This window comes from Bos grunniens, chromosome 18 (assembly GCF_055505025.1).
Source record: "Bos grunniens cultivar Pamir isolate PY7600 chromosome 18, Bosgru_T2T1.0, whole genome shotgun sequence".
In the NCBI taxonomy this organism is placed as follows: domain Eukaryota; kingdom Metazoa; phylum Chordata; class Mammalia; order Artiodactyla; family Bovidae; genus Bos; species Bos grunniens.
Window position 1 is genome coordinate 11,282,344 of NC_141182.1, and position 22,898 is coordinate 11,305,241.

Genomic DNA, 22,898 nt, shown 5'->3' on the forward strand with positions numbered 1-22,898 from the left:
ACCATTTCCCATCTTAGAGCTGCTTCCGTGAGTCTGCACCTTTCCCCTGAGCTTTCTGTCAGCCTCCCCATCCCTTTTTTTTTAATTAAAAAAAAAATTTTTTTTAAATCTTTTGCCCGTGCTGAGCGGCATGTGGGATCTTAGTTCACCAACCAGGGATTGAACCCAGGACCCCTGCTTTGGAAGCATGTTGCTTTAACCACTGGAGATGGAGAGAAGCCCCTCCCCATCCCGTCTGTGCCAGCCCCCACTGTCTTCTAGAAATCTAAAGTCTCATCTGACACTAACGCTTTGGGGTTTTATTCGAGTAAAATAAAATCTGGAATCACTTATGCATAATTGTTTTGTTCTTGCTCCTTTGCAAGTGTTAGTTGCTTAATCTTGTCCAACTCTTCGACCCCATGGACTGTTGCCCTCCAGGCTCCTCTGTCCATGGGATTTCCCAGGAAAGAATACTGGAGTGTGTTGCCATGCCCTTCTCCAGGGGATCTTCCTGACCCAGAGATCAAACCAGGGTCTTGTACATTGCAGGCAGATTCTTTACCATCTGAGCCACCAAGGAAGCCCAACATCTCCTTTTGTTCTTTTATTATTATTTTAAAATCGTTCAGTTTTTTTTTTTTTTTTCAATTAAGGCCCCAAGTAACTAATAGGAAAACCTAGCATTTGTGGGTGAAAAGCTCTAAGCCCTGTGTGTTTGCCAGTCTCTACTAAAGTAGGAATTAAACAACTTCTTTAAATGCTTTGTAAAAAATGTCACACTGCTAAATCTGACATTGCCTGCATCACTTCCAAACAGGAAGACCTATAGTTTATCTTCTCCGGGAGGGAACAGTAATCCACTCCGGTCGCTGACAGCTGCCGGGAGCATGCTTAGCTGTCTCTCAGTGAGCAGCTACCTCCTTGCCTCACAGCAAGGTCGTGGACCCAGACTCTGCTGGGCCTTATCTAGACTTTCTTAGCTCTGTGGCCTTAGACAGTTAGTTTAAAATACTTATCTAAAAAGCTCTTTAGGCAGCTTCTCTAAGCCTTGAAGTGTCTTCAGCCATAAAATGGGAATAGTAATAACCTAGCTCCTGTATTACAGGAGAATTAAAGCAGGTTCTCCACATAGAGTGCTAGCCTGGGGCCTGGTGTGTGATGAGCATACACTGAGTGTTGATTGTAATTATCAGTTAATTATTAAAAAGTGCTAAATAATAGTCACAGCATTATGGAAAAGGACAATCCAAACCACCTTGGCTTTTTCGTGCCGTTGTCGCTGGCCAAAGCAATAGTCCTTCTGGAGGGCATGTCACACCAGCAGCCACGGCAGTGCTCAGGTGTGGCCAGAGGTCTCCGGTGCTTACTGAGAGGTGGGAGCAGTATCTGTTTTGTGATGTCTGCAAATGCCATCCTTTTATGCAAATTCAAATTTGCAAGGGGAGAAAATTTTTAGAAAAATGTAATTGTGTGTAGCTTCTATCATGAGTAGTATAAGAATCTTGAAAAGGTTTGATAAAAGACTCTGGTTTCACATCTCAGACTTCTTCATAGAATCGGTGATGCTCTGTCATTAGGTCCCGCAGCGCTGGACCGTTGTCTCACCCCATTTCTCCCTCTCTGTGTCCATCTGTCTGTCTCTATCATTGTTTCTGTCTCTCTGGTCACTGGAACAACCAGCGTAGGTCTGGTCTTCTTGATGGGATGACAGTCTCCTCCATGTCATGTTTTCAGGAATACTCAGTCTAAAGAGCGCAAGGGATCTCTTCTGTTAACACGAGAGTCTGGACTGGAGTTTTAGGAAGACACATTTGCTCAGTAAGGGGGCAGCAGTGGGTGGTGGTTCAGACAGTACAAGGAATCTGCTTGTAATGAAGGAGACCCAGGTTGGATCCCTGGATTGGGAAGGTCCCTTGGAGAAGGGAATGGCTACCTATTCCAGTATTCTTGCTGGGGAGATCCCATAGACAGAGGAGCCTGGTGGACTGACAGTCCATGGCTGGACATGATTGAACGACTACCACCCGCCCCCCCAACACACACACACGGAATAGGGAAACGAGCCAGTCACTCCAGGAAGGAGTGAGCAAAACCAGCTGTGGAGGTGGTGGCCTGGAGGCAGGTCTCCTGTCTCATCTTGGCAGGGGACCCAGAGGCATCGCCCCAGTTCTCTTGAACTCTGGGCCTTGGTTGGAGGGATGGGCTGATGGCTGGCAGAGCTCCAGGCGTGGCCGAGCCTGGAGAGCATGGCCCGCTCCCTGGCGGCCATGTTGCTTCCAGGAGCAGATGCTGCCCTACAGAGCTGGTCTCATCTTTCTTGGGTGGTTCTGCCCTGTGTGACTGACTTCAACTGCCTCAGATGCCTTCTGTGGACCTACATGTTTTTAGAAAGGCATGAGCATTTCCCCATCTCTTGTTTCCTGAAAACCACAGCAGCTCAGAAAGAAGTCGTGTCTTTTCTCCTCATGGACACTTGATTCAGCCTCTGCAGCTCAGCCTTTGTTCAGTCAGTCGTGAGGAAGCTGAGTCCATAGTGTGAACTTGAAGGGAAGAGGTGACCTGGAGCCTGGGGTGCAAGTCAGGAGCCCTGAGTCCCCAGGGAGGGTCTCCTGTGTCACCCAGCCCAGGCTTTCCCTCTGGTCCCAGAGGGGAGCTTTGACTGCATTTTCTGTGTGCAGAAGCATGAGACCCCCAACTCTCCCAGCACCTCCTTCCACTGAGAAGGGGGTCCATCCCTAGCCACGGGCATGATCTCTGACAGACAGATGTGTTCCCCGATGTTTCCTCGGCAGGAAAGGGTGGGTAAAGAGGGGCTGGGGTCCTCCCAGAGCTGCTCGGGCTTTTACAGTAAAATGAGAGTTCTCTCTGCGGAGCGGATCCTTTCATTTGGTTCTTAAGCAGAGGGCCCATGACTATTTTAAGACAGTTGCAGGGGGCTCTTGAAATTGAGTCCCATTTCAAAGATTCAGTGATCCCAAGTCACTGTTACTGCAGAGGAGGGGACTGAACCCTGCCCCATGTGTTGGGGGCACAGGGGGCCTGTTTTCCAGCCTCTGCAGGCTCTGTTGACCTTCTCAGACCAGTGGTCAGCTCACTAGGCTTAATGGAGCTCCTCCAGGTGGCTGACCCTGATCCTTATGTCCAGCTTGGGCTTTTGTACTTGTCTCAGGCCCGTGACTGGACCCGCCTCGGGTGAGGCTTATCCTCCAGTGGCCGGCGGCTGAGGGAGGGGGTCGGAAAGGAGACGCTGCCCTGTGGTGGGGAGCCGTGTGCAGCCCTGGGGAGGCCAGTGGGCAAGGCGCTTGAACTGCCTCCGTGAGTTGCTCTTAACTTGACTGTCATTACTTTGGCCTTTGGCTATCTGCGCTTCCTGTAGAGAACCCAGGGAAGGTCGTCTCTGTGTTTCTCTCACTAACCCTTTCTTCTGTGTGTCTCCTGTGCGTACCCACACCTGTGATGTGCAGCCATTCTACTAGCATTGCCCTACCTGTTTTGTTTTAAAACCAAACGGACTTGATCCGGAGTGCTTTCTTCCTACTTAGCCCCTTCCTCCATGTAGACAAAGGATGAGAAATCACGGAAAAATGAGGGACTGTGGGATCGAGGCCCCGCCCAGTTCTCCACCTCTTGTCTCACGTGTCTGACCCTGTCTGCCTGCAGAGGAAGGGTGGCCCATGTGTAGGCAGGTGGTGTCCCATAAGCTTGGCTGGCACAGGGATGGAAAGGACTGATTTGTTTGACCCTGTTCTCCAAGGATTCAGGTCCAGACCTGTTTTTCAGGAAGGGTGTGTGGTTCCAAATGGACACCTGGGAGAAATGTGGACACAGGTACCGGTCAAACCAAGAAATCTAGGTCATGCACTAGGCTGGATGAACGTCAGCCATGGCGCTGTGGGGTCTGGGGTCTCTAGGGCCCCACTTTTAAAAGAGAAGGGAACTACTATTTACTTATTAGCCCCTGTTCTAGGCACTTGGCTCGCTGCTTCCACCTCTTTTTTTTTAAATTAACATATAGTAAAATTTAGTTTGGGCCGACTCTGGGAGAGAGTGGAAGATAGGGAAGCCTGGCGTGCTGCAGCGCGTGGGTCTGCAAAGAGTTGGACATGACTGACCGACTAAACAACAAATAGTAAAACTGACTTTTTTGGAGTACGGTCCTGTGTATTTTAAAATACGTACAGATTTGTGTAACCACGAATTCAGTTAAGAGACAAAACACTTTCTCCGTCACCCCCACGTTTCCTTTTGTTGTTTGTTGCACCCCATCCCTAACTCCTGGCAGCCCCTGACCCCCATCTTTTGGAGCACGTCTTATAAGTGGAGTCAGGGTGTAGGTGAAATTCCAAGGACAGTGTTTTCCACTCAGCATCACGCAGTTGAGGTTCACCAAGCTGTTACGTGTGGTGGGGTTTTATTGCTGAGAGGTCGACTCATATGTACCCCACAGTTTGTTTAGTCATGCACCCGGAGAAGGACATCTGGGGTATTTTCAGTTTGGGACAGTTATGAATAGAGTTGCTAGAAACATTTGTGTACAGATTTTTGTATGACCCTGAGTTTTCATTTCTCTTAAGTACGTATCTAGGAGTGGGTGTGTGTGACAAGTATATGTTTATAAGAAACTTCCCAAATCTCCCATCCTGAAGAATTCCAAATGATGTCTGTATATCCTCCACCCTGAAGGGCTTGGAGCATAACTCCCTGTTCCTTAAAGGGGGCCTGGCCACAGCAACAGCCTTCCAAAGAGCACAGTTTGGAAAGGGAGATAAACAAAAGAGCACTGTCAGTGGAGAAGCCTGGTAAGTGTGACCTCAGCCTGATGATCAAGGTCACCCAGGAGAAGTCATGTTGATAGTATGTGCCTTTGAAATGATATGATAGAAATGGTGCCTTCTCTCTGGGGTCTTCCTCCCCAACACCCATAACCCCAGTCTAACCACGAGAAAAATACCAGCCAGATCTCCACTAGGCACATTCTACAAAATACACACAAATACACCTCAGAATTGTGGTTTTCAAAAACAAGGAGAATCTGAGAAACTGTTGTAGCCTGAGGAGACAGGATGACAGTGTCATGTGGGATCCTGGAACAGGAAAAGGGCATTAGGAAGAGATGGAGCAAATATGAATAAAGTACATATTTCAGTTAATGAGAATAGATTAATACTGATTCATGAATAATAACATATACCTAACTAATACAAGATGCTAACAATAGGGAAAGCGATGTGGGGTATATGGTAGGTCTACAGTAAAGTGAGAAAAGTGAAAGTGTTAGTTGCTCAGTCATGCCTGTCTCTGTGCGACCCCACGGACTGTAGCCCACCAGGCTCCTCTGTCCGTGGAATTCTCCCGGCAAGAATACCGGAGTAAGTTGCCATTCCCTTCTCCAGGGGATCGTCCCAACCCAGGGGTTGAATCCACATCTCCTGCATTGCAGACTGATTCTTTACATCTGAGCCACTGAGGAAGCTTTTTTGTAAATCTAAAACTACCCTAAAATTTCAAAGTTTACTTAAAAAGCAAAACCAAAACAGCTGGCAAACGTTTTTGCATTCCTACCAACAACGTATATTAGAGTTCCAGTTGCTCAGCATTCTTGTCAACACTTGATATGACTAATATTTTTTATTTTAGCCATTTTAGCAGGTATGTAATTGGTTGCTGTGTGCTAAGTTGCTTCAGTCATGTCTGACTCTTTGCAACCCCATGGACTGTGGCCCTCCAGGCTCCTCTGGGGAGGAGGAATCCCTTATGGGATTCTCCAGGCAAGAATACTGGAGTGGGTAGCCTATCCCTTTTCCAGGGGATCTTCCCTACCCAGGGATTGAACTGGAGTTTCTTGCATTGCAGGTGGATTCTTTACCAGCTGAGCTACCAGGGAAACCCCAATTGGTGGCTCACTATGGTTTTAATCTGCCTTTCCCTCATGACTAATGATGTCACATACCTTTTCATATACTTACTTACCTTCTGTATCCCCTCTGGTGAAATGTCTGTTCTTTTGCTCCTTGTTAGGTTGGCTTGTTTTCTTACTGTTAGGTTTTGAGAGTTCTTTCTGTTTTCTGAATAGAAGTCCCTCATTGGATATGTGTTTTGCAAATATTTTCTCCTAGTCTCTAGCTTGTCTTTTCTTTTAACAGTGTTTTTAACAGAGAAAAATTTTTAATTTTTATGGAGTCTAGTATATAAACTTTTCCTTTTGTGGACTGTGCTTTCAAATGTCATATCTTGGAACTCTTCACATTGTTTTAGTTGAAAACTTTTTAAAGCTTTACATTTGGTTTGTGATCCATTTGAGATAATTTTAATACGGTGTGAAGGTTTCAGGTCAAGGTTTATCTGTTTACTTATTTCTTCGCTCATGGATGTCCAGTTGTTCCAACACCATTTGTTGTTGAAATGGCTGTCCTCGCTCCATGGAGTTGCTTCTGGATCTTTGTCAAAGCTCAGTTGGCTCTCCTTGTGTGGGGCTATTTCTGGACTCTGTCCTGATTCACTGTCTGTGTGTCTATCACCCAGCAACGTCACACTGCGGAGGGAACGGCCAACAGGTATATTTTTTGCACTGTCTTCTTTCTCCTCTTCTTCTGGGACTCTAATGACACAGATGTTAGACCCTTCAGTTTTGCTCCACAAGTCCCCAAGGCTCTACTCACTTTTAAAAAAACCTTTTTTTTCCCTCTCTGTTGTTCAGATTAGATCATTTTTATTGACCTGTCTTCATGGTCACCGTCTCTTTCCTTTATCATATTCAGCCTACTGTTGCGCCTTTCTAGTGGTTTAAGATTCTTCAGTTACAGTGTTTCATACTTCTAAAATTTTCATTTGATTCCACTTCACTTCTTCTCTTTCTTTGCTGAGACTTTTTGTCTTTACCTGTATTTCAAGAACGTTCCTCCTTACTCCTTTGAGTATGCTTTATAATAATGACTTTGAAGTCTTAATTAATTCTAATACTTTGTCATCTTGGCACTGGTATCAACTGATCCTTTCCCATGTGAGCTGAGGATTTTCCTGGTTCTTTGTATACTGAGCAATTCTGGGTTGATCCTGAATATATGAATATTGCGTTATGAGACTCTGGGTCTTATTTAAATCCTGTGGAGAATGCTGCCATCTTTGCTGTAGCAAGCACTAGACCCATTTGAGCTCAGATTCTGGACCCCTGCCAGCCCTCTGCGAGTCTCCGCACCAGTTGTGTTTTCCAAGCCTTCATGATGCTCTTCAGCTCTGCCGTGTGTCCCCAGCGTGGCTCCGCGTTCTCTCCCGAGGCTCGGTGCTCTGAGGCCACAGTGTGCCACTCAGGCCTGTATCTGCCGTTGCTGAGCTCAGGGCTGATCCCGGGAGCGTGCCTACCCCGCTTTATGGGGTTGTTCTCCTGAGCGTCTCCTGCTCCACTGTCTCCCCGGCCCTTTCCAGTTCCAGAGGCCTCTTTCTTTGGCTTTTCATCCTGGAAGGAGGGGCCTTATTTCTCCTGCTCTGCTACGGTCTTCCTGGGACTTAGCTCACATCCATAACTAAGCAAGAGGATGACCAAGAGAGAAAAGTCCAGTGGGGTTTTCACCTCCTTCGACTCCTCTAGTTGGAAAGGAAGCTTCCTGCCTCAAAGCTTTAGGCACCTGTGGACCCCTCTGCAGCTGGGGGGTTGCTGGGGACCGGGACATGAGAACACCAAGAAGACAGAAGCACGGGAGAGGAAAAGCCCTGGGTTTGGGCCCACTGCCTCTGAGAATTAGGCAACCCCCTCCCTGCTCCCCACGCCAGCACGCAGCTTCTGGAGCTCTGCTGAGGCCTCTTTCTGGGTACTGGGTTATATGCAGTCCAGGCTGGGGTCCTGGAGTTGGGAGGAGGCAGGACTCTTTGGCGGGACTTCAAACTCTGGTCATCTTCCCTCCTCAGCCTGCTACTGTTTGCTTTTCAGAGCCCTCATATAGCTGCCCTGTCCATCTTGCCCAGGTTTTATAGCCACATTCAGTGGGTGAGATGGGATGGAGTGTGTGCTTAATTACTCTCCTCACTCAGAACCATAAGGAAGCTGGAAGACAGCTGTTTGAGAGGCATTCAGTGAAGAAATCTGGGTTAAACAGAGACAGGAAGTCAGGATGAAGCTGGTACAGGAGAACTGTGGTTCATGTGGGGAAGGAGGAAAATGAAAGGATAAAAGTTGGAAGGATTTGGAAAACCTGATGTGCAGCATCACATAGAGGACGGGTGGAAGGAACCCTTGAGCTCCCCTCGCCCCGTCTTCACACATCTGGCCTTGCACACTCATCAGGTTGCCGGGTTGAAGGGATGGTTTGACTATAGGCGCCTGAGCTGTATTCCTCTGCGTTTGGGGTATTAGGAAATGTGTACACAGAGAAGCTGGGAAAGATCTCTCTGGGAGTCGAGAATCTTTAGCATATTGAAGTATTTGTATCCAGGTGGTCACCAATGTGTATAGCCTCGTGCTACAGAATCTGACCTGGGCTTGATAAAGAATTAATCTCTTAAAGTAGATTCTTCTCTCTCTCCCTACCCCCCATCCCCCTCTCCCTTCCTCCCTGTCTCACTCAAGTAAAGCAAAGCCTTTATTGCAAGAATAACTCTTGCTTTCTTAAAAGATTTTCTGAATGAGAGGACCATTAATACCAATGACTGTTACTGAATTTCTGTCTACACTTGTTGACACAAATGAAAGCAAAGAGCATTTGAAAATCATAGGGCAGAACTTTGGAAGTGGCCGTTTTCTCCAGGGTCTCTGATACTGATCAGATCTTCAAAGTCCCCATTGTCCTGTCAGTTCATGTACTGAACACTCTTCACATGCCTAATACAAATACCATTCAGAATTCATACGATACTTTAGCCATTTGACTTTTTTTTTTTTTTTTTCTGGTTTGCTTTATTAGTTCATTTGATCCTTATAAGAACAGTGTGAGGCAGACAGGATAGCTGTGACATTGTTCTGTATTATTTTTATATAGTTGAACATTACATCTTGGTTTTTCATTTTCTGCTTCATTTTCATTTAACATAAGCATTTTCACAGTGCCATGTTGTCATTATTTTCTGTCATATTTCAGTGAAGTGCCAGAATTAATAGCAAAATTGACACAACTTTCTTGTTGATCGTTTAGTTTATTTTCACTTTCCTTTTGCTGTTGTAAAGCTTGCTGCATAGAGGTTTTGGGGGCTATTTTCTTTGGATAAATTAGATAGGCTTTAAAAATATTGTTAAATGTATTTCAACACCAGGGAGGATTTCAAAAGACCACAGATGACCTAGAGAGAACACCAGCGTGACACAACTACAATTTTCAGATTTCTCCACGTTGCAGAGCCGGGGTTGGATGTGCCAAGAGATTTAGCCAGAGGAAGGTGGGTGGTGTGTATAAGGAAATGAAGAAAGTGTTAGCAAAGGCCGTGTGTGTCAGAAAGAGAGGAAGACAGGGAGGGATGAGGGGAGAGAGAGAGAGGGAAATAGACTGATTATGGGAAAATTCTGTCTTGAAGAAACCAACAACCTCATGCTTGTGTGGGGTTGCTTTTGAATGAGAGCAGCGTCCCCTCTGCGTGTGACCATTGGAGAGCTGCATGAGCAGCCTTGACCAGCTCCAGATGGCAGAGCACCTTGACCACCAGCCAGAGATGACGATGTCATGGCCAACCGGTGACAGTCACTTGCGGCATCAAGCCGAGGGCTCTCCGAGGCCTCCAGGTGAGCCCACGTCCAGGAGGACTTGCCCAGAGCTGACCCTCCTGAGGAGGCACAGGTGGCCAGTGCACACGGCTCTTTGTCTTGGCCCTGCGTTGGGCTGCCGGGGCAAAGCACTGAGCTTAAAGAGGATGGACGTTTGTTGAGTTCCATCCCTCGCCTGCCTTGGGCTTTAGAAGGACCAAGGATCAGATCTTTTTAGGGAGCCTATTTCAGTTCAAAAAAGTGCGGCTGTCTCTGTGCCAGGGGCTCGGGTAGGAGGCAGTTATTTTGCCAAATTGCCCAGAAGGATGGAAAACCAAGTCCATCTGTATCCAGATGGAACCCCGCTGTCACTGAGTTGTCAGCTGTGTCCTTTTACTAAAGAAGTGCAGCTGGGACATCCCTGGTGGTCCAGTGGTTAGGACTCCACTGCAGGGGTGTGGGTTTGATCCCTGGTCAGGGAACTAAAATCCCAACTGCCTCGAGGTGTGGCCAAAAAAAAAAGAAAAAAGAAGGGCAGGTGCTCATGGAAGGACAGGGTGTACCTGTAAGTTCTAACATTTGGTTGTAGTGCAGTCAACCCGGTAAGTTAGTGGTGGGAATCGTTAGCAAACGCCAATTCATTGAGGAATTACCTGGGATGAATTAGACATCAGTAAAGTGCAAAAGGTATTTCCAAGCACTGATGAGAGATGACATTTGAGTTGAGACTTAGAGCAACTTTGGAAAAACTAAGAAATTTCAAAGACTTAGACTGGGGAGGAGCCATTGGTTTGTAATCATCGTATACCTTTTTCTCCCTCCCTGATCCACTTGCAGCTGGTTGAATTCCTGGAGCCTTCTGCAGTGTTGCTGAACCAAGGGAGGCAGCCTGCACTAGACTATAGGAAACTTGTCTCCTCTACCACCCTATTCCTCACCTTAGCACAGCGCCCAGCCCATCCTGGCAGTTTTAATATTGACCCACCAAGGTCAGGTGTGAGGGAGCCAGCAGATGGCCCCTTATCTCCTTTTCCTGGGAACTGTGAATATTTTAGACCTTTGCTTCTTCCTGGAGGTCATAAAATAGGAACTGTTTTCGGATATAACCATTACAACAGCTGCAATGGAGAAAAACCTGCATTCAGTGTCATAAAGTGTTATCTCGGGTTGGAAATGGCACAAAACCCTAACGGTCCCGTGGCCTCTCCCACTAACACCTTCTGCTTCCGACTCCCTTTTCAAGAAGGAGACTCTGGAGGGTCCATTCTAGGGGTGGAGACAGCTGCCTTGCTGGGAATGTGCTCTTCCTGCTGGAACCACAGAGGACAGTCTGATTGCTTGGTCACACGGCCGCTCCTCCCAGATTTGAATCCGCTGTCTCTTCTCCCAAGTTACTCACCCCCTCAGTAAATCCCCCTTGAATTTCTCACCGTTGCTCACGTGACACAGTTATCAGGTAGGATTTTGTGTTTTTTTTTTTTTTAGGATTTTGTTTTTATTATCATTTTTGGGTTGCCCTCCAGATTCTTGGGCTTCCCTAGTGGCTCAGATGGTAAAGAATCCGCCTGCAATGTAGGTAGACCCGGGTTTGATCCCTGGGTTGGGAAGATTCCCCTGAAGGAGGGCATGGCAACCCACTCCAGTATTCTTGCCCGGAGAATCCCTATGGACAGAGGAACCTGGTGGGCTACGGTCCATGGGGTCACATAGAGTCGGACACGACTGAGCGACTAAGGACACTCCAGATTCTCAATAGCTTTCTCCTTTTCCACAAGTCTTACAAGCATTTATCACATTAAAATACTTTGCCAGTTTATTACTTTTTCCAAACTGATGTATCCTACTGGGCTGCTCTGGGCCCTATGACTGGGGAGCATGAGGCCTGGGTCTCCAGACATGTTTACTCCGATTTGCTGCCCCAAGAGGAGCTGCCAACTCCTTCTGGGGTGTGGGATTGGACAGAATGTTCCAGGAGCTGCCTGACCAGCAGAGGCAGAGTTGACTGAAACTATCTCTCGTGTTTTGGATCAGGTGCTTCTGACAGTGCAGCCGAAGGTCAGTTTTGAGTTTGTTGTTCTCATCAGCATCAAACCCCTTGACTCGTGGCACGCGTACCGTGGACTTGTGAAACTCTGGGTTGGAATGTCAGGTTCCCTCACTAATAATTTATGAGTTATTCGAAGACAGAGGCTGGGGTTTCCCTCGCAGTCCAGTGGTTAAGTCTCCAAGCTGCCAATGCAAGGGGTGCAGGTCCATTTCGGGGTCGGGGAACTAAGATCCTGCATGCCATGTGGTGCGGGGCCAAAAAAATAAATAATAAAACTATTTAAAAAAATAAAAGAGGTACCAATTTTATCTCCGAGCAGAGACAAATGTATCTTGATGGGCCTAGCTGGAAGCAGCGCTAAGCCACCTCTGATCTCAAAGATCTTAAAATGCAAAGAACTGTGAATCCACCTACTTACACAGCGTTCAGGCCACCTTTTTCTGTTTTGTCCTCAAAGCTGTAATGCATTTGTCTGGTCCTTGCTAGAGCCCACGTGCTGTTCCCGCAGCATTACCTTGGTGTATGAATCTTCAAGAAACATACACACACACACACACACACACACACACACGGCGCGAGCTCAGTTTGGCATCAGCTCTGACCTCGTCCTCGCTGCTTCACGGTCCTGTGCTCACAGACCCACCCTGCTTAGACCTGTGGGTGTTCCCTGATGCAGCTCTCACTCTGTCCCAGCGTCCACCGCCTTCCCTTTTGAAACCTGGTTATATTTGTCCCCCTCCCCACTCCCCACCCATCTTCTCCGCTTCCTCAGCAGTGAGAGATGTGATTCGGAGACTCCCCACTGTGGGTTGTGAGTCATCACCAGGTGCTCAGCTCCCATCTCCGTAACCAGCGTGGGCTCCCATCCCGATAGGAAACCCTGAGCTGGTGCCTGGAGCAGGGCCTTGAGGGTGCCCCTGCCCTGCCCCCCTCCAGCTCTCATTGCCCTATTTTGATCACCAAGTCAGAATGTTGGTGCAAGTGCTCTTCAGAGAGTTCAGCCGTGAATGGTTGGTGACTGGGGATGGCCAGAAACCCTGAAGTGACATTGGACTTGAGGGAGAGGGACCCTCGCAGGCATATTAACTGATGTCTCCAGGTTCGTGATGCTCCATCCTGGAACCACCACCGAGAGCTCACCTTCACCCCGTAGCGTGCTCCAGCCAGACAGATACCTGCTCCCAATGGATGTAACATACACCTTTTGGGTTTTAGAGGGTCATTTCATTTATTTTTGGCCATGCGTGCGGCATGCAGGATCTTATTTTTCTGTCTAGGGGTCTAGCCTGCACCATCCCCTACATTGGAAGCACAGAGTTCTAACCACTGGACTACTGGGGGAGTCCTGGAGAGTCATTTTAAAAACATGTGTTTTGGCATCTCTTTGGCATGTGTCTTTTGCAGAAACTTATTAGAGACTTTCACTGTAATAATCAGCACTCTTCATAAGAGGATTTTCTTGTCAAGTTGATTTTTAAATTCGGTATCTCGATAAGGTTCATCTACAAATGAATTTGTCAGAATGGAAAGAATCTTATGACTGAGCATAATTCCCTCTTTTGCTTTGGCTGCCAGGAAACTCCACTACATTAATTGCCCAATTGAAGTAATGGTTTCCTTTGATCCCCCTGGCCTGACGTCATCTTCAATCCACATCGATTGGGCATAAATCTGTCTGAACAGCTGACATCTAAAAGGACAGCCCTGACACTTTTTATTTGACATGTATTCATTCATTGGAATGACTGTTGCCTCAAAGCCCCAAATGGCCCCACATTTCTTCCTGATGCCAGGACAATGTCAGTTATCACCCAGCCAGAAATCTCTGAGTGGATTTATCTGTCAGGAGCTGGGGGCTGAGCTGGTCAGCCCCTGCAGAGGCGGACGAAGGTCTCTGCTGTCATCTTGCTGTGGGAGAGGTTCTGAGCAACATGGAGCAGGTTTTCACAAGCCTCAGTAATGGCTGAGGTCTGGTTGGGGCTTGGGGGGCTGGCTTCTGCAGCCAGGCTGAGGCTCCTCCTCACCCCCACAGCCCCAGGCCAGCCCAGGGGGCTCTCTGTGACCTGGGACTGTAGAGGGGGAAGGGCGCTCGTGGAACAGATGCTGATGGAGCGTAGGAAGAACCTCTGCGCTGTGAGGCTGATTGTTTGTGGCAGGCTGGGCAGGTGTGGAAGTGGTTGCCGCGCTCCATGCTGCTGGGACCCTGCCAGGGCACAGACAGGTGCCCGGGGAGGGGAGTGGGCCTCTGTGGAACCATCCATCGTGGCTTCAGCAGCCTCTACTGGGCGATGGATGCAGCAGCACGTGGGAAAGGTGTCCCCTATTTCTTCTCCCTCTCCTCTCCTCCAGCTATTCCAGTGAGGTGCAGTTTTCCTGGAAACCATTCATTACTGAGTCTCTTGATGGCTGAACTGAAAGAGATAACAGTAGTCTAATCATGGATCAAGCTCACTTGTCTCAAGACAGCCCCAGAGACCAGAAACCTCAGGGAGGGGCCTGTCTGCCCTCCCCTTGTCCCTACAGCCAAACCCAGACTGTCAGTTGACCTTCCGTGAGATCTGTTTGAAATAAGACACCCCTCAGGGGACTGGACAAGACCATCTTCACTGGGGTCACCTGCAGGTTTGCAGCTGTCATGGGAGGGGTTGCCCCTGCTGGGTGCAGGACGCACATCTGGATTTCTCTCGACATTGCAGTGGTAGGAAAGGAGTTTTCCTGTTGACCAAGACCAAGGAGAGCAGCCGTGCAGATGCAGGTGGGGTTTTGTTGGCATGGTGGGATCAGCTTTTTCTTCCTCCTCTTGTGTTTCCAGATCTTTCTCTAATTTATCTTTATGATAAAGGGGAAACCCTGAAATAATCTCCTCAAGCAAGCTTGACTGACTGCAGGGGAGAAGCCATCTAGCAAGTGCAGTGAAGACCTGCATGGTTCTCTGCTCCGGGGCAGGGAGGGCATTTGACAAGAGTGTCCCTGGGCCTACCTTCTAGGCCATGGTGTAGATTTGGGAGGGTGACTGACCCACAGGAGAGCATCGGAGAGGCCCCTGTAGGGACCACGTAGTGATAGAGAGCCTGGGCTCGACACTGACCCGAGCTTGGACTCCGTGCCTGGTCACTCCCTAACCACGTGCAGGGGGCCCACTGCTTCCCCGCCCCCGAGCCTCGAGTCCCTGATGCTGTGAGAGGCGGGGTGGGCGGCATGGAGGGAGCAGGAGCCAGCGTGTCCTCGGTGCCGGTCCAGCAAGGCTTGCTGCCTCTTCTGGTGGGAGATGCCACACCTCTGGTGGCTCAGGGGCACTGGAGGAGAGGGAGCTGCCTGAGACGGATGGCAGGGGAGAGCTACAGAAGGTTCTGGAGTCTCCCCTGCCCCCAGGAGCCTGTGTGCTTGCCCTGGGCCAGCCGGCTGGAGAAGTTCTCGCTCCAGATGCCCTGGGTGCGGGGAAATCAGGGTTTGAGCAAAGCCCCAGAAGATGTGGTCTGCAGCCACAGAAGGCAATCTCCTTCCGAGTTCCTGCCACAGTGGGATGCAGGGGTGGGGGGGCGCATGAGGTCAGGAAAGCTCCTGGAAGAACGCGCCCACCGCACCCACCTCCCCTGGCCCCCTTGCTCTTGTTCTACACTGCTGCCATGGCTACCTGCCAGTCGCCCTGAGCACCCAACCCAGGGTCCTGGTATCTGCAGCCCCCTCCACCCTACCAACCTCTTCCCTCCTTAGCCTTCCCTTGTCTGGAACTTTCCAAAGTCATGGCTGCCTAGGTCCCCTGTGTGGGCTCTTCCTTCCCCTAAGACACTGTCTTCTGCTCAGAAGACCCTAGAGTCTTATGGGTTCTTATGAGTCTTCCATCTCGGCTCAGATATCCACTTCTCTGACTCCGAGTCTGAAGAAGGCTCCTCTTAGAGCCATAGGCTGACTTAGGATTTTAGTCTAGTTTGGTTCACTCAATTGGTTGGTAGAGGCTTCTGCTCTAGGGCCTAAGAGGCGAATTGTGAGGATGCAGTTGCAGGAAGGTCCATTTGGCTGCAAGTCTGTAGAAGGCATTTTTAGTATCAATGTTATTTGCAGAGATTCCACTCTGATTTAAAACCCAGAGCTGTGGCCCTGGAGTGGGTCTGGGGTCCTTCTTGTAGGCAGGACAAAGCAGAGGGATTGAATACAACCTGAGGACATGTCTTCTTTAGCCCAGAGGTATTTTGAAATAAAATAGAAGATTTCATGAAGTGGATTTCAGCACTTTGAGAGAGAAAGTTCTTTAGGTCTGATCCCACTGGGCCCATAAACCTTAGCGATAGCCCCTGGCTGGCCCTACCTGGGGACAGTGCGGTCGGTACCCCTGGGCCCACTTCCTCTGCATTCTCTAGCTGGAGATCACAGGAGTCGAGTGAGGTGTGTGATCCTGGTGTGTTGAGAGTGACCGTCACCTTGTCCTGGATGGAGGCCCATAATTCTGTTCCCTTCCAGAAGGAAGGGGGTGGGGTACTTCCAAGGCCCTCAGCATAAGCGGCTGCTTCATCTGCATCTCAGCCCCGGGAGCAGGTTTGGTTGAGAGAAGAGATTCCCGGGCAGAGGGGCCTGCACCCTGCAGCCCGTGGTGCCCGCATGGCACCCAGGACCCTCCGGCACCTTTGCTTCCTCTCCTGCAGGGCCAGGCCCCTCACCCTGTCCCCTCCTTCCTGAGCCCACCGAGGAGGCTTCTGGGAAAAAATGACTCATGCACGCCCCGAATTTCCAAGCTAGAAAGGCGCTAGGAGAGCTCCCACCAGCCTCTGAAAGCGCCTCGGGCCTGACCAGAAATAGCCGTGACAGTAGGGTCTGATCTTGCCCTTCTGTGCTGTCGGGTTCTACTTTGGTAAAAGATGCAGCCTTTAGACTGAATCCTGAAATGTGTCAAGATACTTGTTTCCTTTTCCTCTGAATTTTTATTCATTGTAAACTACATGGTTAATGATAGCAAAATAAAAAAGGGAGCTCTCAGTGCCAGCACTGTCATATTATACATTTCTGTCTGCTTTTTCAGTCCTTTTCCATACGTGGACGTGATTGTAATTATAGTACAATTAAAACTCATTCACTTCAGTATTTCTAGCACCCAGAACAGAGGTTGGCATGCAATAGGATTTAGTAAACGTTTGTTGATTGTAGAATATTTGTTTATGTGAGTATAAAGTGAATTCTTCTAATTGCATCATACACTGATTACCATTGCACCAAGTTGTTAGATTTTATTTGCCACTTCACTGTATTTAGATTTCTCCCCTGATTTATGAGGATTATAAATACTGTTACAGACCACATAACTGTTTTTTCTGTTTGGAATTACTTTCCTAGAATAAATTTCAAGCATTTGAATTCTTGGATCAGAGGAAAGAAAATTAAAAATTATTGAAATTGCTTTCTAAAGTCTTATTAATTTTATCCCTGTTGCTGGAATTGTTTGAAAATATTAGTTTTATTATCATCTCATCTGCTTTGAAAATTTATAGTTTTCTAATTTTTGCTTACGTTGTAGTGTAAGCTGGTACCTAATTGTTTTGATTTGCCTGTCTATATGTGTGGTTATTAGTATGGGTTGAAGAATTGTCTAAGAATTTAATAACTTCCTTTTGTATGCCTTGCCTAATTGAGTAGTGTTATAGATTTTTTAAAAATTGGATTTGGGTGAATTTCTCACATAAGTATAATTAACTCAATTTTTCTTATCATAGTAGCTGCACACATTTTCCCTAGTAGTGTGATTTTCCATTTTTAACATCTGTTGAGTCGTTATAGGCGTGATCTTCTCTTCTCTGGAGAGCTGAGAGCATGGTTGTCCGAAGGACCTTAGAGCCCTCCCCTGCCCTTGATGTCTCTGACCAGGCCCTGGCCCAGGGAGCAGAGGCCACAGCTCACCCGCCCTGCTGGCACAAAGTGCCTGGGGCTGGCCCAACCCCAGCCCACTGCTCCGTAGTCTCAGACTCTCTGCACACTTTGTGTTGTTCTTCTGGCCCAGAAAGTTCTTTCAAGCTGGGATTCATGCTGTATCTCTTTTTTGGACCAAGGCAGTCTTTGTAGGACTCTCCTGAGTCCTGTATTGACAGGGAGGCAGCCATCCCATCCTTCTGACTCAGGACATATGAAAATATCCTGGGCTGGGGAATTTGGAGGAGCCCGTAATCGATCCATGGACATTAAGCTCTTAAGAGGCAGTAAATGCAGTTTTGATACTGAATTGCCTCACAAGATACGTTAGTTGTACGGTACAGGAAGCCACCTCTCTGCCAGGTGTTGTCTTAGATATTTGGGATCTGTAGAGGCAGAGGACAGGGACAGGGGCCCAGGATCAAGGTGGACTCATATCAGGAGGGCTCCTCTCTTGTCACTGGGGAGGTACCCCAGAACTGGCAGGTGACCCCTGAACTGAGTGGTGGAGACCTGGTTAGAAGCAGAGATCCTAATCCCAGTTCTGCCTGCATCATCAGCTTCCCGACTCCCGGCGCATGTTCACAGTCAGGTCTGGTCATCCATCCAGCAAACATACAGTGGACACTTAGTTAGGACTCTGTCCCGGGCAGCATAGTAAAAAGCAGAGACATTACTTTGTCCACAAAGGCCCGTCTAGTCAAGGCTATGGTTTTTCCAGTGGTCATGTATGGATGTGAGAGTTGGACTATAAAGAAAGCTGAGCAATGAAGAACTGATACTTTTGAACTGTGGTGTTGGAGAAGACTCATGAGAGTCCCGTGGACTGCAAGGAGATCCAACCAGTCCATCCTAAAGGAGATTAGTCCTGGGTGTTCATTGGAAGGACTGATGTTGAAGCTGAAACTCCAGTACTTTGGCCACCTGATGTGAAGAGCTGACTCTTTCGAAAAGACCCTGATGCTGGGAAAGATTGAGGGCAGGAGGAGAAGGGGACGACAGAGGATGAGATGGTTGGATGGCATCACAGACTCAATGGACATGTGTTTGGGTGGACTCCAGGAGTTGGTGGTGGACAGGGAGGCCTGGCGTGCTGCGGTTCATGGGGTTGCAGAGTTGGACACGACTGAGGGACTGAACTGAACTGAACTGTGCCGGGTGCTCGCGTATTGCTACAAAGGTGGCTGAGGCATGGTCCACCCCTCAGGGGATTATACTTTAGTGGGGTAAGCAGGAATACTAATATCTATCTGTCAAACAAGGAGACTTATTAAATGAGTGTCAGTAAAGTTCCAGTGTGGCCACACAGGAATCAGTAAATAGATTGCACAGGGTTTGAGCAAAGGGTCTGTGAAGAGGTGGTACTCAGCCAAGTCTAGAGGGATGAATAGAATTCCGGGTGGGGCGAGGAAGATGGAGGGGAAGGGAGAGGACCACTCAGCCTAAGGGTCAGAAGGATGGGCAGCAGGAGGTGGGTGCCGTTGTCCAGGGTGGCCCTGGTGCAGGGAGCGGGCAGGGAGGAGGAGGTGGGTCTGGTTGGCAAATGCCCCTTAGAAACCATGGAAGGGTTTGAGGGGTCATGATGACCCCACGTGTGACAGCCAGGGAGGCCCTGGGTCTTAAGTCGGCAAAAGCTGAGAAGGGGACCGGGAAGGGTGAGCCTCGGGCCTTGGAGGTGAGGAGCCCATGTGCGTAGCCTGCGCCTGAGGACACCGTCTTCCACGGCTGCTGATCTAGCGACAGCCCGTGGCGGGTGATTTCCGGTTTTATCGGCCTCGGCCTGGTCAGCTGGAGTGGGGAGCGGGCCAGCGGGAGCAGCCCCTCTTGAGGTCTGCTTGCTTAGTCTGGAGAAAGCCTGATTGGTGTGTTTGTTCGCTGTTTGACCATCGTATGGCGGATGCTTAATGGTGAGGGAGCAGCAGAGGACATCAGCAGAGAGCTGGCCCAAATTCTGGAAGTTGGGAGCTTCTTCTGATGGGGCAGGAGTGCCCTAATTCCTTCATCTAAGTTGGGAAGCTCTCATGGTGAGAACGATGATGTGTCTCTGCTTCCATTACAGATGCCTTAGGGCCCCCTGGGCCATCTGGAGGAGTCGGTCCCAGCGGCCAGCAGCTCCCAAGCGGCGCACATGCGCCCGGCGGGCTCCCGCTCAGCCTCGGGCTACTGCTGACGCACCTGGGAGCCCCGTGCCCCAGCCTCCCCACCCGACGTCCTGGTTCGCAGCCCCCCGCCTGAGCCATGGAGGCCCCCGAGGTCCCTGTGGGCTCGCTGATTGACTTTGGGGCCCAGCCGTCTGCCTCCTCGCCGCTGGAGGCGCCGCCCCCGAAGCTGCAGGATGGGGATAGCTCCCCAGGAGAGGGCGCCTCGGAGAGCGAGACCACGGAGTCCGCGGACAGCGAGAACGACATGGGCGAGTCTCCCTCTCACCCGTCCTGGGGCCAGTACCGCCGCTCCTCCTCCAACGAGTCCTTCTCCTCCAACCAGAGCGCAGACTCGGCCAAGGACGAGGAGCCGCTGGAGCTCCGCGAGTTCATGCGCGGCTACGTGGAGAAGATCTTCTCTGGAGGGTAAGCCCCAGCCCTCACCCGCGGCTGGCACCTCCTGGGCTCAGTGCCACCCGCTGCCTGCAGACCCCCTTGGGAAGATCCCCCCGCTCAGGGCTTGGCTTTGCTTCCTCTGCATCTGAGGTGAGCCCCTATGGGCATGCCTTCCAAGTGTTGTAGCCGACAGTGAATTAGGGGTGCTGCAAGGCCAGAAGGTTTCAGGTACCAATCCTCTTGGTACGCTGACAGAGCTGCTAGGATGGGGACTTGCCCTCGCACCTTTCCCCAGCCTCGCTTTGGTGGCTCCTGACGGTTTGAACCAGGAGCATTGATAGCTGCACAGAAGTAGAGGCTGGACCTGGGAATCTGTTTCACAGCTGTTACCAGCTCAGCAGGGGAAAGGGAAACATGGGGTCAGTTCTGGCCTTTGCTGCTGTGCAAAGTCTTACATCTTTGCACAGCAGCACATGAAATGCTGAAGGTCCCTCCTCAGGACCTGCAGCATCAGCACCATGGGATTGTTAGAAACGCAGAGTCCTGGGCCCCAGCCGACCCACTGAGTCAGAATCTGCATTTTAACAAGGCCTCTGAGGTGGGCACATGTTGTGGCCTGAGGAGCTCTGGCCAAAGGGCCCCTTTTCCAGCTTTGTTACAGCGTAAGAAGGATTTCTGCCTGTTGACCACACACAGCCAGGATGTTGTTTCCTGTGTGCTTTAGCCCCTCAGTGGTTGACTGGCAGGGTGATTTCCACCTCTTGCAGATGTGGCTCAGTTTTCTCTGCGATTGGAGAGGGAAAGAGTTTATTAGCATCCTAATAATTGTCCATCCCCCAAATGCTTTTATGTGTGATTTTGAGTGCATTCTGGGAGAGCAGTAGATGGCTTCCTACTTATTTTGTTTGACTCACACTGAAATTAGTCAGCTTTCTCCAAGTACACCCAGTTAATGAAAAGGGGAGAAAGCTCAGAAGCTCACTGACTTGCCAGGAAGGCCAGTTCGATTTGTGGCAGCCTGTCTGTGGGCAGTATGGGACCTGGACAACTGAGTCAGATGCCTTGTCAAGAGCAGTCATTCCAAAGCTGCATGCACATGCCTGGCAAATTCTCACATTTCATCTGGTGTTGGTATTTTGGGATCAATGAGGCCAAGATGTTTTCTATGAAACCTTAAATAAACGAAATTGCAAAAGCCAATTGACCTTCAGCCTTCTGCTACCCTATTTTAGTCATTAGATTGGAGGTAGAGTACTGCCCCCCTCACCAACTAAGGTGATTAGAAGTGGTTTAGATCAGGTGAGCATGTTGTCCACCCTGGGGGTGGTGACTCGCAGGCCTGAGGCCCCCTCCCCAATCTTCACCCCTTACACACAGAGCCGGGGAGCATCAGAGAGCAGACTGGCCCTTCAGAAGTGAGTGGAATAAGCAACGAGGCCCTCTGATGGCTGGAGGGGCATCAGACTATGGGCTCCATATGTCATACTGAAACTGAGCAGGTTAGGAATTCTTAACTCCAGTGGGTGGCTCCATACCTCATCAGCTCTAAAGATGAGGGGAAGTCGGGTGAGTTGGAGAGCCCAGCTGTCAGAGGCTTGTGGACCTTGTGAGTGCCCAAACCTCACTGAGACGGGCAGTCTCATGGGCTTTGGAGCCAGGAAGTCTAGATGGGGCTCTGCTTGCTGTTCCCCAGTTGTGTCTGATCCTTGAGCCAGGCTCCTCATCCTGGAAACAGCAGTAACCCCATTTCCTCTCGGGGTTGCCCAGAGGCTGGGATGTGCCTCTGCACTTGATGGAGTGCAGTACCATCGGGGAGCCGAGGCGAGGATGGGGATCCGGGGTCCAGCGTCGCCTGCACTTAGGGTTTCCTGTCCTTCCTCTTCCCCGACTGTAGTCCTTTTAGTTCCAGAGGATTAAAGCTTTCCTGTCTTTCCCCTCTGCCCTCTTCTGCAGGGAGGACTTGGACCAGGAGGAGAAAGCCAAGTTTGGCGAGTACTGTAGCAGTGAGAATGGGAAAGGCCGGGAATGGTTTGCCCGGTATGTGAGCGCCCAGGTAAGGGGGTGACAGGGCTGTGGGGTGGGGCAGCCCACCTGCTCAGGAGAAACGACCCCACAGGAGAAACATGCGAAGCTCATCTAGCGATGTTTCGAAAAGGCCTGTTTAGAACAGTGGAAGATGCAGCCTGGCCTCTCAGCCACAGGAAATCCCAGGTGTGTTCGTCTTTTTAAAGACAAGCACGTAGGCTGTGTCCCTGCGTGTTTTTATTAAAGAACCCACAACATTCAGTTTTCATAAAGTATTCAAGACAATGACAGCCGTGTTAGCTCAGATGAGAAGTTTTATAAATAGCCAACAGGTTCTTTTTTTGTTTTTCCTGTAAAATGGATGAAGTTCTTAGTTTTTAAAGTACTTTTTACTAACATAACTTTGCAAAGCAATTATGCTCTGATAATAAAATTTTTTAAAAAGTATTTTTTTATCACAACTAATTTATTCTTACAAGAAAAATTAGAAAATGCTGGTAAGCAAAAGTAGAAAAACTGCCCATAAATCCCCCATCCAAAAAATAGCCAGCCTTGCCACCTTGGGGTTGCATATGTGTGGGTGAGCGGGTGAAGTTCCTAGCTTTTAAAATCTCACAAAGAGACACAGGGAATGATGTGGGGCAGTCTGGGGGCAGGGCAGCCCTTTGCTGAGTCCGGGTTTTTGTGGAGCAGGGCTCGTGCAGGGCTCGAGTAGGGCTGCATTTAGAGATGCTCGGCACTTGGAGAC

The 22,898-nt window shown here is 49.4% G+C and overlaps 1 protein-coding gene across 11 annotated transcripts in view; it reads left to right on the top strand.

The window, feature by feature from the left end:
* Positions 1-22,898, top strand: part of KIAA0513 (KIAA0513 ortholog) — a 60,563-nt gene that overhangs the window by 18,851 nt on the left and 18,814 nt on the right. For 8 of the 11 annotated variants that reach the window (XM_086350207.1, XM_086350203.1, XM_086350208.1 and 5 more), the window contains 2 exons: positions 19,648-20,155; positions 22,079-22,178. In XM_086350207.1, coding sequence (XP_086206333.1) covers positions 19,827-20,155; positions 22,079-22,178 — 429 coding nt within the window. In that variant the 5' untranslated portion in view covers positions 19,648-19,826. Of the gene's footprint in view, positions 1-8,846; positions 9,686-19,647; positions 20,156-22,078; positions 22,337-22,898 lie in introns of those variants that run through there. The other 3 variants (XM_086350211.1, XM_086350212.1, XM_086350205.1) reach the window with 2 other exon arrangements.